The sequence below is a fragment of the Alligator mississippiensis genome, chromosome 3, assembly GCF_030867095.1.
Source record: "Alligator mississippiensis isolate rAllMis1 chromosome 3, rAllMis1, whole genome shotgun sequence".
Lineage (NCBI taxonomy): Eukaryota > Metazoa > Chordata > Crocodylia > Alligatoridae > Alligator > Alligator mississippiensis.
This window is the reverse complement of record NC_081826.1, coordinates 252,356,528-252,373,341: the sequence shown is the minus strand read 5'-3', so window position 1 is coordinate 252,373,341 and position 16,814 is coordinate 252,356,528. Positions and strand designations below refer to the sequence as shown.

Below are 16,814 nucleotides of genomic sequence, written 5' to 3'. Positions count from 1 at the left end.
AACTGGTCATGCAGTCTGCTCCAACTTACAGTAAGCTGAGGCAAGTTAGCCTAGTTCCATTCAGGGGAAGCTACCCAAATGTACTTTTTCCTCTGATGTAATTACAAGCACAGAGATGGTTATCACAGAGCAGGTGAGGTTCAGTAAGGCTTTACTCCCCTTTTAACTGCAGATATAAAGGCTAATTGTGTGTTTAAGGGAACAGGATAATTCCTTGGTTTCATGACCCAGCTCCTAACCGCTGGGACCTGCTCTTCAAAGCTATCACTGGAACACTGTCAATTTGTTCTTTCCCTTCCATCACATCTATCAGTAGCCATGGTCCTCAACAACTGCAGCCTGTACCACAGCTTAACTAAATGAACATTTTGTCATGGCCTATCTGGTCTAATTTGATTGCTCCTCTGGATGACAATAGATTTGAAAACTTATGTCAGCATTCCTACATCAGCAAGTTCTTGCTTATTTTGAAAGGGTTGTACAACTATCACTAAAGGGAAAAATGGATTTTTGACTTAACAGGAAAGTAGATTGGCTGGACACAATTAACAGTGAAAATTTGGAGGAGGTTTTTAAACATAAAAAGAAAAATGTTTAAAAATTCAAAACATGTTTAATGAACACGTTACTAATAAGCTACATATCTATTTTATTTATTCAGGTAGCAAGCTCTTTCAGTCAAGGACATGTCTGTTTCAGATGTGCGTATAGTCTAGCAGAATGGGACTCTACCCCTGACTCTGTGTTCCATGAATTAGTCAAATACAGTATCATTAAAAAAAAAATCATTAATCTAAGAAAGCCCCACCCTGTTATTATTTTATGAACAGAAGCTCTAGCAGTTTTCTGCACATATTTCCTGCATACGCTTACAATGAGCCATTTATTAATGCTATTAGGTAACAAAAAAAAGAAAAAGGTTATGTTTTATATTAATTTTTTAAAGGTAAAAGTTAACATTTTTTAACACGTGTTACATTTTTGTACAGCCTCCCATGATCTACTTTCACAGGTCCTGCAAGAGTTATGGCCCACAGGTTTTGGGAAATTCCAAGGTATATAATGAATTTGTATAATTCAGTTACAGAATTAGCTGTCCACTTCCACTGGCATATACATGAATGCAAAAAGACTGACATCCAGTGAAAAGATTAGCTTCCAATTTAAGGTAACATCATAATTATCATTAAATACTGAAAATGCCATATAGAGACAATATACCTTTTAGTGCAATAAATTTCTTTAATTCACTAAAGAAATTCCACTTAAGAAATCAAACTAGAAAATATAGGAAAAAACAGATTGTAAAAAAATCACCAAAGGGGGCTCATGAATACCCCAAAGTAAGAAAGTTTTAATACATGAACGTCACACAACAGTTTTTTGGTCTTAGAATAGCTAGTACTATGGACAATACCTTTTTGTTTGGGGTCTGACTTACCTGCAGGCAGCTTCTTGTACTCTCTTGTTGCTATCCAGGATACGCTTTAGCAACTCAGTCATTAATGGCTTCAAGTATGTGTCTGGGGGTTGACTAACTACCCAGTGTGCATAGCGGCTAAGAGTCCAGCATGTAATGGAGCGCACAAGAGCCTTTTTATCAGAGAGGCACTGAATAAGGTGAGGGATTAGTTCAGGAAGATATGGAATCATACCCTGCATGCAGCCTATAAAGACAAAATATTGAAACAGAGCCATGCTATTAGTAAGGCTTGCATAGTAACTTGTTTCACATTTCAGATGGCTGCTTAGCCTAACCAATATAAAAAAAAGTAAGAGTAAAAAATATATATTTCACTCATTATGCTTCTGAAAATTCTTACCTTTTGTATATCAAGCTGTTGTTTTTTGCCTTAACAAAATAGTCTAAAAGTCTCATCGTGGCTACCTTTGCTTGCAAAAGAAAACAGACTTGATGGAGAAGGGAATCTAAGAATAGACTGTGGCTCCCCAACAGTTTCTCATACCACAGACTTCTTAAGTGAGGGGGGAGAAAGAATACATGTTGAAAGGAGACAGTTCAAAATGTTATCTTCCTTACTTTCCTTTTCTCGTCATAGTCTTTTTTCAGTTATGATTGCTGAAGATTACCGATTTTTTCTGAATTCTAAAATCAGAGCATAATTCATAGACTATACCAGGAGTGGGCAACATTTTTGAGCAAAGTGCCCAAAACACCTGCAACCTCAACTTGTAAGATGTTGGCGTGCCAGGGGTAGACAGCGGGGCAGCTCAGAGAGGCCCAATCCTACTTGTGGCAGCATAGTCCTGGCCCTTTCCCAGGACTGTTCTATGCCAAGCAAAATGCCTGTGTGCGCCATGCTCTGGCACCTGTGCTGGAGGGTGCCTACCCCAAGACTATACATTTGACTTCATATTAAAGTCTGCACAGACTTCCACATAACCTAGTGCTAATTGCATCAGATTTGTATACTTATCCATGTTACTCCAGGATAAGGACAGATGCGCAAGTATTCAGGGGAAGCAGATGCTATTATAGCACCTGACCACAAAATGGTATTAGAATAGTAATAACATCGCTAGCATTTAGAAAGTGACGAACTGCAGATGGAAGTAGATAAAGAAAGAAACCTAAAAATGGTGCAACTTATATGGGTGGAATTTTACCCATTATTCTTTAAGGGAAATTCACTTTCAGATTGTGTTAAATTACACCAGTTTAGGGGGTCTACATAAACCGCTCACTACTTTAAAAAAACAAAAAACCCAAAAATAACTGAAAAAATGTTTCATCTATCCACACATTTAGATTGATCCTAATATCCAGGACTGAGTACATTAAACCCTAGAGACCAGTGCCAAGAGTTAGTCTGGAGCAAGGAAAGGTAAAAAAAAATAAATGTCTATTTAGACATCTCATAAAACGCTGGTGTTGGAAATATGATGCATCACCACACTTTGAAATTGAACTCTGAAAGAGGACTACAGTTCTCTATTAAAAACAATGGAAATGAATGTGGGTGGGGAATAAAAGAAAGCTAACAATTTAACTGGTTAATTTTTAAGATTAAACAGTCAGTTATAGATTTGCCATCTCCTAATTTCTTAGTTTTTGACTGCATCTTCAATGATATTTTTTTTACATTAACATTATTGAATTAGATGCACCTAGACTCTAGAAGTCCAATGCATAAGACTTGCTAGAACTATAACAACTTGGCAAGCTGGTCACCTTTGCCAATCCTCAGAGCAGAGAAGTCAACTGCAGAAAGTTTTCAATCATAACCAAACTGAAATGCCATGCAAGAACTAAAATATGTATATTGCAGGTGTTATCTGAAACCTAAAACTAAGCTACTACCAAACTTTGTACTGTGAAAAATTATTGTACTTTGTGATTCGTTTAAAATTTAAACTAACTTTTCACACCCTCTTGACTATGTAGAATGTTCCATGAAAAAGTTAATTGTATTAAAACTCCACTTTACTTAACTGGATCTTAATCTACTTGGTAAAATAAAGAATAAAGGGATTAAAGAAAAAACAAACAAACAACACACCAAGGAAAACTATTCTCAAGTCAAGAACATGTATTTGAAACATCAAGCCTAAATAACTGTGGCAGAAAACTTACAGATCTAATTATACAGCTTAGAAAATAATAGTAAATATTGCACACTGACACCAGTACTGGTTAAATTGCTCATGCACAATAGGCATAAGATTTCCTTAAAGAGATGATAATTAATAAAGTAGCAGAACCCATTTAACATTAGCCACTCAAATGGCCTTCATTTTTATTTCAAGGAATTTCAGCCAATACCCCATGTATATTTCAAGAAATTTACCAGAGAAGCAAGAATTTTACTGTAACTTGAATGTAAAAGTTGTTTTACCTTCAGCAATTGCTCCTAGAACCAGGATACCAGATTCTTTGACCACCCATTCTGGATGGAAGAGCAATTCTTTCAGAAGGGGCAAAATATGTGGCAGAAGTTCATCACGGAATACATTGGCAAGGACATCAAGTGCAGCAGCAGAACACTTCCCTGAAGAAAAGTAATATACCCAATTTGAACATATTCTATTTTACAACCAGTTATTAGGATCATGTTATAATTTTCCTTTTCCAGCTCTTACTAAAATGTCAATACACTGAGCGAACAGTGCAGCAATAATTCCATTTCACTGTAGTGCATAAATATCTATTTTACCTTAGGGCCACAATTAGGGGTGAGCAGTGACACTGTACTTTGGTCAGGTCCTCCCTTCAAAAAGAAATAAAGGACCACACAGCAGAGACTTTAGACATTTGTGGTAAAGGTATGCAGAAAAAAAAAGGCATTTCATCTTGCACAATAATTACCATTAAGTGATCAAAATGGAACAATGCTAACAGAGTGGGAAGCACTGAACTGTTTGCAAGAAAAATTAAGTAGTGAAACACTCCACTTGAGCCCTCTTATGAAACAGCTTTATGCTTTTATGAAATAGAAAATTCTGGTAGAAATTGTTCCTCTTTGGATGGATGGAAAAAGAAAAGCACTTCAAACCACAACAAGCCTATAAGCACTGGCATGTTCCTGAAACCTGTTCAAATATGATATCAAATCACTGACAATCCTTTTCAAAGCATTAGCTATAACACTGCATAATCTTGAACTGCTTACCAAGTAACTAACAAAGGAAGGTATTAATAACTTATACTTTCAGTTTTGGAATACACAATGACTTAATGAGTAACAGTTGCTGTGTATACAACAAGGTGAACTATTCCACTTAGAGAAGCCAGCGAAAGGAATAATCCTGGTAAACTGTTTAAATAGTAGTGTGTTAAAGTTCAAATCTTAACTCAAATGCTCACTACCAGTATCTGAAGCAGATTTCTTCAAAATCCAAGAAACCCCCTCCCTCCTCCCCTGGGCACCACATTTCTATTAAGTTTAAACAACCTTGCAAGAATGAAGTCAGTCATGAGCGCTGGGATGCTTGTGAAGCAGGCTAAATTGAAACATTGAGCAAGATCAAGTTCTTAAAAAGTAAACAGCCTTGAAGCGCTAAAGAAGCAATGTCAGAAGTCCAGCACAACTTGACTAAGTTCCTGCTGCAAACCTGTATGCTGTAGTATTTTCAATTCTAAAGCACATGTTTGTCTGTAGGCCTTCTAGATTCAAGAAGAATCTGCTACTAGGCTATACAGTTCCCACAACAATAGAGTTGCATGAACAGAGATCCTTTCCTACTCCAGAATGTAAAGGCATTTGGCTGTCCTATTCCAAGATATTTCCACTTAATAAACATACTCTTACACTGTAAGTCAGTAAGAATTACTCTGATAAAGATAACTGCTTTTCCCTGTCAGATGAGTAACCAATGCAAAGACCCATGTAAACAACAGCAATCCTTTTAGGACTGTGCTTCAAAGGTCCAGGGGATAATCCTATATCCTTTTCAAGACTGAGGCAATAAATTGCACCTCTGAGCCAACTGTCTGAATGGTTGATACAACTGAGGAAAGTTTAAATGAACTAAGAGCCAAGTATGAAGCACTTGTATCTTTTAAAGCCACGACAAAATGACTGAGGAAAGTAATTTGCCAAAAAATGTTTAACAAGGCTTGTTACTTTATACAGGCCTGTAGGTGGGGGTTGCAATCTTGAAAAATTTTTCCACACAAAATGCTTGGCTCATGAAACTCATTTCCCCTGGGGCTCTGTGTACAGATGATAACGTTTTAAAAAAACAATAGGACAATTTCTTTTTAAAGACTTCATGAGGAGTAGAAGAGTTTACCCACTTCCAGTATCTTACACAGCTGCTACAACTCCCAAGATTGCTACTGCACAAGAAGAAATTTCAAATTCTAATATTATAAAAGCCTAAGTCTGTCTGACTTTATTCATGCACTGATTGGCTGTCTCAGCAGCCAATCAGAGTGCCCTATGCAGACAGGGGAGCATTGCCATGACAGTGGGGCCCAAGGGAAGGGGAGGGGAATGGCCCTGGCAGCAGTCAAAAGTAGCGGGGAGGGGGAAGGAGGAGGAGAAATGGCCATGGCCCCAACCTGAAGCGAAGGGGGGGGGAGACGGGACACGGGACGGGACTACACGATAGCCCAGGCTCCAGCCCTGGCTTGAAGACGCAGGGGGGAGGTGGGGAGTGGCCCTGGCCCCAAGCAGCTGGGGGCGGGGAAGGGCGGGCAGCCCCAAGGCAGGGCAGGGACGGGACACAGGCCTGTCCCTCCCCCCTGCCCATCATTCTTGATGAGCAATTGGCTACTTCCTGCGTAAGACTCCAACAAACGTCTTTGCACCAAACCTATGGTTGTGACAACAGTCCGTTAATGGATTCCAAGATGCCTTCGCTGTTTGAAAGCTTTCCCATTAAATGATTATACACTTTGGGGAACACTCACTATGCAATCCTTACCATCACAAGAGTGCACCTTAAATATAATTCACTTGGATATGGGCAGTGGCACTTGCATGCTCTCCCCCAAAAAAAAGCCAAACCCACTTTCAAATCCAAAGACCAACAAAAAAAATTTGCAAGTGAAATCTTAGTCCATATGGGGTTCTATTATAAAATGGAACTCCAACTGTTATTTTTTTTAAACGTACTTTCTTGCATATAAAACCCCCCCAAATATATCATGCACCCCAAATATAACACCCCCTATTTCTGGAAAGCCCCAAGAAGGAAAAAGGAGGTTTTACCTTGGAGTGTGGGTAAAAATCTGAGGACCAGGGTTGGAAGGAGGGAAAGCAGCAGCAGCAGCATCAATTGGTATGAATCCCAGAGCTATGACAATGCTACCGCTGCTCAACCCGCTACCCCAGCACCAAATTTCCAGAACCTTGGGAAACCCTTTACCTCACATATAGGCACCCCAATTTCCTGGGTAGTTTGGGGGAAAAGGTGTCATACTGCTTAAGGTTGGAAGGGACCTAAACGGACCATCAGGTCCAACCCCCTGCCCCGGGCAGGAATGGGTGCCGGGGTCATATAACCCCAGCCAAATATCTGTCCAGCCTCCTCCTGAAGACCCCCAAGGTAGGAGAGTACCACCTCACTTGGGAGCCCATTCCAGAGCCTGGCAGCCCTAACTATGAAGTAATGTCTCCTGATGTCCAGCCTGAACCTTCTCTCTAACAATCTGTGGCCATTATTCCTAGTAACTCCAGGTGGTGCCTGGGGAAACAGCTTCCCCCAATTCCCACTGGTCCCCCCTGGTTAGTTTGTAAATGGCCTCCAGATCCCCTCTCAGCCTTCTCTTGTGGAGGCTGAATAGGTTCAGGCCCTTTAGTCTCTCTTCATAGGGCATGCTCTGCTGCCCCTTGACCATGTGAGTGGGCCCTCCTCTGGACCCTCTCAATGCTAGCCACATCCCTCTTGAAGTGCGGTGCCCAGAACTAGATGCAGTACTCCAACTGTGGCCTGACCAATGCCACATAGAAGGGAAGGATCACCTCCCTGGACCTGCTTGTGATGCATCTGTAGATGCACGACAAGGTACATTTAGCCTTACTGACCGCTTTCTTGCACTGACGGCTCATGTTCATCCTGGAGTCAACAATGACTCCAAGATCCCTTTCTGCCACTCTGTTGACAAGAAGGGTGTTTCCCAGTCTATAGGTGTGTTGCAGGTTCCTTCTCCCTAGATGCAGCACCTTGCACTTGTCTGCGCTGAATTCCAACCTATTCTCATCCACCCACCTCTGTAATTTGTCTAGATCTAAGGTAAGATTTTATATGTAAGAAAATTCAGTAATTTATATAAAAATCAGTTTTAGTTTAGACCACTAAGATGGGGTAATGAGCAAACCCAAGACCTACCTTTTGGATATTTCAACAAAACAACTTCCAAACTATTTGTAAACTAGTGTTAAATTTTTTGACTTGCAAGCTCTTAGAGCTTGCAAGCTCTGATGACAGAAGCAGTAATATTACAATTGGTTTACATCACATGGTTTACCTAGGAATTTCTTCTGTTTCTAACTCTAAACTAAACAAAATCCAACCTTTCTTAGTTAATTCAAACGAAGCAAGATTAGACGAAGAGGAATCATTATCAGGTAACGACAAGTGAAAAAAGGAAATCTGGGAGTAATACAGGAAGTCCTCAAGTTTCCTTTTAAGCACACTACGCAGCTCAGCCATAATTTGTGGTATTAGAGACTTTCTAGAACTTTTACTTGTTTTTTCTTTAAGGAAAAACACAAAGAAGTCAAAATCTGTCATTAATCTGAGCTGAAAGAGAGAGAGGTAGGTCCTGTATACCATATCCAGTGAGTTTAGTTTATAGTAGAGGTACACCAATACATAAGTCCCATATCGTATCAGCACCAATAAGTGGAAAATGGACATTATCAGCAATCGGCTTTTTTAGGCCGATATGGCAAATAACGTCACCAATAAATGCTGCGTGCATGTGCACAGCCACAGCACAGTACGCAGGTGGTCAGAAGCACAGCCCAGCAGCACAAAGAGCAGTGTCCAGCTGGTAAGTCCATTGTGGGGGAAGGAAGGGGCGTGGGAAGGGCAAACAGAGGCTCCCCTGGTGAGGGGGGAAAATGGAGCTGGAGCTGCCCAGTCAGGCTGGGGCAGGGCACAGAACTGAGCCATGAGTGGTTCATTTGAGGGGCATACCTCCCACAACTGCATGCACCCCGGGAGGTTCAGGGGGAGGTGTGTGTGCCCCTGAATCTGTGTGCAGGGGGAAGGCAGGCTGCTGCTGTGAGCTGGGGCCAGTGGCAGCCCCAGGCTCTTCCTGGCATGGGGGCTGGTCCAGGCTGCACTCAAGGCAGGCAACAGCAACAGTGGGAGGGGGGTTGCAGAAGGGCTGCAGTCACCCCAAAATTTGTCGTAGCCCCCTCCCTCCCCCCCAACCCCTCCTCCCAGCGTTGCCTGGCTCAACCCTCCCTCTAGGAAGAGCCTGGCACCGCCCTCAGCCCCAGCCTGCCTGTGCCCACCATGGCCCCGTGCACAGACTAGCGGGGGCACACCCCCCATGGCACTCCCAGGGTATGTGCACAACAGCTGGAACTGCCCCCCGCAGATGAGCTGCGGCTCCATCCTGAGTCTCACCCTGCCTGTACAGTGCCTGCCCCAGCCCCACTCTCTCCCATGCTGCGGGGCCTCTATTTGCCCCGCCCCCACCCCTTCCCTCCCCACTCCCCTCACAACAGACTTACCAGCTGGACACTCCTCTCCACACTGCCAGGCAACATATAGGCAATCAGATCAGTATCAGCTGATATGGCTTGTTAAAAATTAGCCATCAGTAACAGCCCAAAAAATCTCTAATCAGTGCAGCCCTAGTTTATAGTTAATTAGCTTGTAATTACAAAGTTTAGCTATACCATAGATTTTTTTAAGCACCAGAAAGACCACCATACAATTAATGGATTCTTTAATGGCTCCATGGAGAGCAGTGTCCAGCTGGTAAGTCCACTGTGGGGGAAGGAAGGGGCATGGGGAGGGGCAGACCAAGGCTCCCCTGGTGACTTGGGGGAACAGGGCTGGAGCTGCCCAGCCAGGCTGGGGCAGGGCACAGAACTGAGCTGCGAGTGGTTCATTTGAGGGGCGCACCATACAATAAATGGATTCAGGAACATGAATAGAGCTATTGGAAATGTAATTTCTCAGCATTCCTTATCGCTGCACTCAAACACTGAGCCCAAAGGAAAGGGATTTCTGAGTTGCAAGAAGTTGTTATATCATCACCTCATACAGTACTTTAACTTACTTAAATTCCAGTCAGAAATAGTATCATCATCATCAAGCTCATCATCATCATCGTCGTCTTCCTCAATACCATCTTCTTCATGCTGCTGGGCCACTGTTCGTGAACGATGAAAACGTGGTCTTATGTCTTGTTCACTATCTGGAATAGCTTCATCTTCTTCAACATCCCCCTACCATTTAAACAACGCATTTAGTTAATTTGCAAGCACATTTAGTGTTTCAGATTCAACCAGTACAACCATATTTCTTACATTTTAAATATAAAATAGTGGATAATACATTTGTGAAAGCTGGAATTAATTTAAGGATCATTGCCAAATCAAGATGACCAAAAAAACTACAGGCAGTCCTCGGACTTACGACATAATGGTTCCTGAAAATTGAGTCTTAAGTTGAAACTTTGTTTCCTATGGGAAAAACAGTTCCAAGTTGCAATGTTATAAATGGAGATTGGTTCCTGAACCAAGGCCCAGTACTCTATTTTCACCAAAATTAACCCAGAATTTTGTACTCAATCAATTATAGATAAATAATATATTAATTCATTTATATTGTAAATAGCCATCATTGATTTGGAAGGATGTCTTTGAGGTGACTTTGCTGGACTTTTTGAAGGACTCTTGGTTGAACTTTTTGAAGGGTTCTTGGCTGCAGGTTTTTCTGGAGTCTTGGCTGCCTTCTTAAAGTAAGTGTCCAAGGCAGTTTGGACAGATGTTCTCCAGAGACATAGGTAATGCAGCAAACTTGTTCACTGGTGTGGCGTTGCATCAGATCAAGGGTTGTAAAGTCAAAACTGACGTCAGAAAGTTGAAACAGGGTGTCAATTTACAAACGGTGCTAGTGCGAAATGCTGTAACTCGGAACGTTGTAAGTCAAGGACTGCCTGTACTACTAATTTCTATACTCTGGCCATGATTCTTCCAGAAACGGAATAAAAGAACTAGGCAAGAATTCACATGGGAGCAATATTTCTAATTGTTCAGAAACATGAAAGTAATTCTATTCTTTGGCAGAAATATTAATGAGTGCAGTCTCCTTAGACAGATTCTTGATAGCAGAAATGGTTTATATAACATGGAATGTTTCCTAGGACACTAATGTAGAGGTAACTAATCAAAAAAATGCATTAAGTTGAAAAACTTGCTCACCTTCAGCAGAATAATATCTATTTCTGAGTACTTCATACCATTTACTAACACAGGTATTAACCTACAAAGAAAATTTTTAATTTTGTTAAAACAAATGCATAAAATCAGTCAAATATATAATGTTCAACACAGCCAAATTTCTGTTTTCTCAGACTACTTTCATTATGCAGTAATAATGACTTTCAAACCTGGTTCCGAGAACTAGACTTCTAAATAGAAGCAACCTTATTTTTAAAGTTGCTAAGCACCTAAACCTCCCAGCTTAAAAAGTCGATTTTTAAGTTACAAAAATTTAACTTCACTCAGCTTAATCATGGTTTGGCTTCCCTCAGTCTAAAATTGTGTTTGAATCATATTACACATTCTTAAGAGCTTCTGAATACTGCCAGGTTTCCCTGAACATGAATTCAGCTTCCTTTGACATGGTGTACAAATTGTTATATCTAATCATGACATAGTCAAAGTCTAACCTTATAGTGCAACAGTATCACCACAGTAAGTTTCAGTACTGCCCACATACAAAAAAAGGAGAAATGATGTAAAGAAAGCCCATCATTAAATGAAATAATAAACATTGGCATCTTTTTTCAACTTGAAGATAAATATAGTTGGCTTAACTTCATGGCTGCAAGTTAAAACAGGTTTCTATTAACACCTTCTGTTGATTGATATTGTATATATATTAATCATCTTGGTTATATTTTAAATCACACTGACTGAAAAGAGTGTTGGGGATTTGTTAAATTTCTTGAAAACTTTTACTGTTGTAACTGATGGGGGGAGGGAATTTTCTAAGTTTTTGTTATGGATTTTCAAAAGCCAGTACTAACAAGGGCTGCATAAAATAAATTCTCTCTCGCAATAGCACATTTAAATAAAAGTAGCAAATTGCCAAAAAAACATATTTTTGATTGATGGTTATAAAATCAGAGGGAAGGTGGGAGAAAAAAAATAGTATCCTCTAAACGTATCTAAATTAAAAGCGTATAGATATAAATTGATAGAGGATCTCTCTCTCTCGCTCTTCAAACAGGAGAAAAATGCCAATGTTTAGTTCTAAAACTAAGCAAAAAATCCAACTCCTCCCTCCCCAGGATTTAAAACACTTGGTAAGTTATTTTAGAAAACAGGCTTAAAGGCACACAAACACAAGATAATTCAGCTTATAGTTCTTAGCTTGTCAGGTTTTTTTTCCTACATTTGTTTGAAAGTAAACTTACTTAGTAAGATGGCGACATAGTACATCTTTACAAATTGGTTGCTCAGCCAAGGTCAGCCAAAACTCACAAGCCTCCAAAGCCACATTTTCATCTTGGTCCTGGGTCCTCTGAAGCATATACTATGTAATATTGAAAGAAACCATTTTATTAGTTTCAGACTTCTTCACATCCAAGTGAACCTATCAAAACTACAAGTGTTAGTAATTTAACTCTGCAGCTTGCAATTACGATCAGTCAGGTTAAAAGTGGTATAATATAATAGCTGCAATGAATTATTTTTCTGACTAGTCTCTGGCAAAGATCTTTGTTCTGCTTAACACTATGTGACTTAGATACTATGGGATTCAGTGATTAAGCTTGTTAGTCATCTCTGAGATCTCTATAAATTTCTTGCTTTTACATACAATGGAAAATCCCTTTTCTTCCCATTTTTATTACATACTGCAAAAAGTAGCTCCACATTACTTTTTCAAATATATAAATACAAGAATGTTTTAATACCTAAAAAACATAGTTCCTTTCATAATCTTAATTTCAGCAAGGATATGTAGCAAAACAAAAACAAAAAAAGCAAAGAGACAGTGACTATTAGGGGCAAAGCAAGTGTTACTGCTAGCAAGAGCAAAAACTCAATGACCATGTAAATAGCTAAACATCCTTAAAAAACTCCCATTATAGTTTCAAATCAAACCCCAACTTTATGCATGTTAGTTATATCATGCATGTGTCGCCTCCAGTGCTTAACTACCAATTTCATTCAAACTTCCTTCAACTACAGCTCCCTCCCCGCTCCTTTCATTATAACCCTTACACCTTAAAAACAACTATGCAAAGCACCATGCCCTAAATAAGAGACACCTTGGGGTTTTGTTTTTCTTGTTTTTAAAGAAATGGAAGAAAAAAAGTGTTCCTTGAAAATACTGCTACAAATGGTATTTTGCCAGGGAAAAACCCAGGCCGCAGCAGCAACAGCAAAGAGAGCAAAACACTGGCTTTTCTGTTAACTAGGAGCTGCGTGACACCGCAGGTGCTACTGGCTGATCCAAACTGCCTGACCCTCTTCTCTTCTGGAGCTGAACTGAGCCACAGGCAGCCAGTACCAGGTCAGTAGAGGGCCTGATGCTAACCAGCAGCACATGCTCAGTCAGTTGTGGGCTCACCCAGCTGATTCAGCCAGAGCCTCTGCTTCTGTCCCAGCACCATGATCTCAGCTTCACTTCAGAAATATAGCAAAGCTGAGCCAGCAACAACTTCTGCAGCTCAAGCCTCTGCTGGTGGGAATAGGCTCCTATTGCCCCAAAAGAGCAGCTAAGGAGCCCCACACGTTCACTATACTACCCACTGTGCAGTGCTGCATTACTTTCTGGATTATAGTTAAGGCCTGGTTTAAACTGCAAGTTCGCATTTCTTGTGAAAATCACAAAATTAAGTGATTTTCACACACACACAAAAAAAGTGATTTGCACCAACAAGTGGCCATCTCATAGCATTTCACTGTAACAAGTTGACTGAGGCAGGCTGGGGAAAGCATTCCCCAGCCAGCAGCAAATGCCTAGCAGCCCAGGGGACAGGGGAAGGGGTCACAAAAGGGACAGGGGAAGGAGAGAGCTTGGGGATGAGTAGAATAGGGGCTGTTGGCTCCTCTGGCCAGGAAGACTGGGGTGCAGGGGGTTGCAGGGTGCTTAGGGGCTGCCTTAGCAGACAGTTCTGACACCAGCACAGACAGAGGAGCTGTTTGCTCCTCTAGGCAGAACTGGGGTGCCAGGGGTTGGGAGAAAACATGGGCAGAGGAGCAAACAGCACCTCCCCTATCCATCCCCAAGCTCTCACCTCTCCCTGTCCCTTTTGTGAGCCCTTCCCCCTTCCCCAGGCCTCTAAGCTTTTGCTGCTGACTGGGGGATGCTTTCCCCAGTCTGCAGCAGCCATAGGAGTAAAGATCCCCCCCATCTGAGCGCAAAAATGGCAGCCCCCACCACAATCAGGCCACGGTATTAGTGAGCTGGAACCACAATTTAAACCAGGCCCTAATTAAATAGTTTGGGGCCTACTGAATTCACAGTGGAAGTGTGCTCCATGGCCACTCCTTTAATCTTGCAGGTTCCCCCGTGCACTTCCTGCCAACTAGCAGAGGGACCCCACCACACATTCCTGATCATTTTTGCCTCATGGACAGTCAGCAACAAGCAACAGGGCCACTTGGGGCCCCTCAGTCAATGAGTAATGGTGGGGGGTAGGGAGGGACCGGAGACGTGCATTGGGGAACCTGCAGGATTAAAGGAGCTGCCGCGCAGCCCACTCCCGTTGTGATTTGGTAGGTCCCCAATTATAGTGTATGTCCTCTAAACTGTTCCATGATAGCCTGGGGACCCACAAGCAGATTCCAACTTGCAGTTTAGGAAACTAGGAATATTAGCCTGCCAGCTATAAAGCCTACAGATCATTACAAAAGCAGAGACCTGAAGAGTGAATTAGCTGAGAGAGTACAAAAGTATTTCATTCTAAAAACACTTTAAAAAATGTGATAGGTTCTCGGGAGGTAATTTCAATTATGTGCTACAGCTATGAATGGGCATGTTATGTAGGGGAATGGGAAATTATCTTATGGGAAACAAAGCTATTACAGCAGAATTTGCGGGTCTTTCCCATGCTTTGGGCTTCTGCACATTCTACAGTACAAGACCAAATCACCACTATCTGCAGTCTAAGAAAAAAGGTTTGCAATAAAGTTCAGAACAAGTGTTTCCAAAGCAGAGACACTACAATTATTAATACTTTAGCAAAAGGGATCAGATGCTCACAAATCCCACAGCCTTTACATCCAGATTTAAGTCCAATATCTATGTTGTAGGCTTCCATCACCAGTAAGCTACCCTTTGCAAATCATCTCTCTACCCCCCATTTAGCAAAAAGTGACATTTTTTCCTTTGAGAAATGCTCACTGTTTGATAAGGATGCTCTATGTGCATAAGACTAAGTGGAATCTGTTAGAACCATTCATCTTCCGAGGACCAGCATCTTCCTTGAGCTAAAACAAATTATCTTTCTCCAGCATTTACTCCCAATTCATTTCCTGATAGTACATAATATTCTTCTCAGCTTTCATTTTGTTATACTGAAACAATCACACTCTTCTAATATCCTCTCATGATAGGATCTTCATTCTCCAATTATCCTAGTAGCTCTTCTTCCAGTCTGGAGTTGGAACATTCGCTTGCTTTTGAACAAAGGTGACCATTATCTTATACAGGATTTCAGATGAGGTCTCACCAGTACCTTGGACACAGGCATTAATACTTCTCTACCTCTGCTGAAAGTACAATCCATCACAACCCATCCTAGGATCACATTCATTTTTTCTTCACCAGCATCATACTGCTAGCTCATAGCCATTATCTGCCAAACTAATATACCACAATCCTTTTCTCACTTGTTATCAACTGACTGACTCCCAGACTAAATTTTGCTTTTGTTATTAGTTCTTCAGTATATGACCTTCCATTTGGTGCTAGCGGATTTCACTCTATTTCTATTAGTCCAAGTTTCAAGGTCATCCGGTACTTCCTGTATGATATTCCAAGCCTTCATGATATTCTTATACCTCCCAAATGTGTGTCATCCATAAGTTCCACTGTATATTTCCATTTTTTTGCACATATCATTTATGAAAACAATGTGATTAGTCCCCAAACTGATCCTTAAGAAACTTCACTAGTAACATGGCACTTCTTCTAAACCTAACTGTTGCAAGTCTCCCCTTCAGCCAATTCCTTAAAATTTCTCTACTGATCCTCATTTTTTCAGCTTCACTACATTTTCCATGTGGTGCCATGCCAAATGCTTTCCTGAAGGCAAGATAGTGGAGATGTACCACATTTAAAAAAAACTGCCCAGGTTAGTCTGGCATGATCTGCCCACTCCAACCTTTGGTGAATTCATGTTGTATGTTATCCAGTTTTTCATTTACTTCCATATTGTCATTTCCAGTATTTATCTTAACTTTACCTAAATATTACTGAAAACCAAAAAAAAGGTCGTCATATAGTTTTGGGGCCACACTTAAGACTAATGTTAAAACCTCTAGACCAGTGGTTCTCTACCTTTTTAGACTCAAGGTACCTCTCAGAAAATGCCAGCTCAGTTTTTACTTTGTTTTTCTGTAGTCCAAAAAAAGTGTAGTTTTTCTGTTGTAAAGAACTCAGAAATCTATTAATTGTGATCTTTCTATTAGAAATCTCTGGTTTTATCTTGTGAATCACATTTGCAAACCTACAGTGTGACAACCCACAGCACCCTTAAAAGAATCTTAAGACACCCCAGGATGCCATAGTACCTTGGTTTAAAAAAGAAAAAAATATCACTGCTCTACACTTTCACTACATGAGCAGCCCCACTTCATCCACTGTTCTTTGTTTATGAAATAAAAGAAAAGAACCATTTATTTGTTTTAATATCTTTTGAAAGGTCTATGGGCCACTCCGTGCTGACACCGTTCTCTTTGCTCCATGACACCATGAATTTAAGAAGCACCAGCTTTTAATTTAGGCAGCATATTGTGTTATCTGTCAAGATTTGCACTACAGAGTTCTGCAGAATAAGCATGGATGATATATAGACTAGTCTACTGATCCTCAGTTTCAGTTCATTCAAGTTTTGTTTCAATACCAAGCACCTTGAATCTGAATATGGTTTTACATGACTGCTTCAGGAACAAGCTGGGGCAACTGTAAAAAGGAGAGGA

At 40.8% G+C, this 16,814-nt stretch overlaps 1 protein-coding gene across 8 annotated transcripts in view; it reads right to left on the bottom strand.

Moving 5' to 3' along the window:
* TNPO1 (transportin 1) overlaps positions 1–16,814 on the bottom strand; it is a 120,274-nt gene that overhangs the window by 33,154 nt on the left and 70,306 nt on the right. For all 8 annotated transcript variants that reach the window (XM_006268811.4, XM_059725088.1, XM_059725089.1 and 5 more), the window contains 5 exons: positions 12,077–12,195; positions 10,857–10,917; positions 9,710–9,878; positions 3,858–4,010; positions 1,442–1,667 (listed from right to left, as the gene is read on the bottom strand). In XM_006268811.4, coding sequence (XP_006268873.1) covers positions 1,442–1,667; positions 3,858–4,010; positions 9,710–9,878; positions 10,857–10,917; positions 12,077–12,195 — 728 coding nt within the window. The remainder of the gene's footprint in view (positions 1–1,441; positions 1,668–3,857; positions 4,011–9,709; positions 9,879–10,856; positions 10,918–12,076; positions 12,196–16,814) is intronic.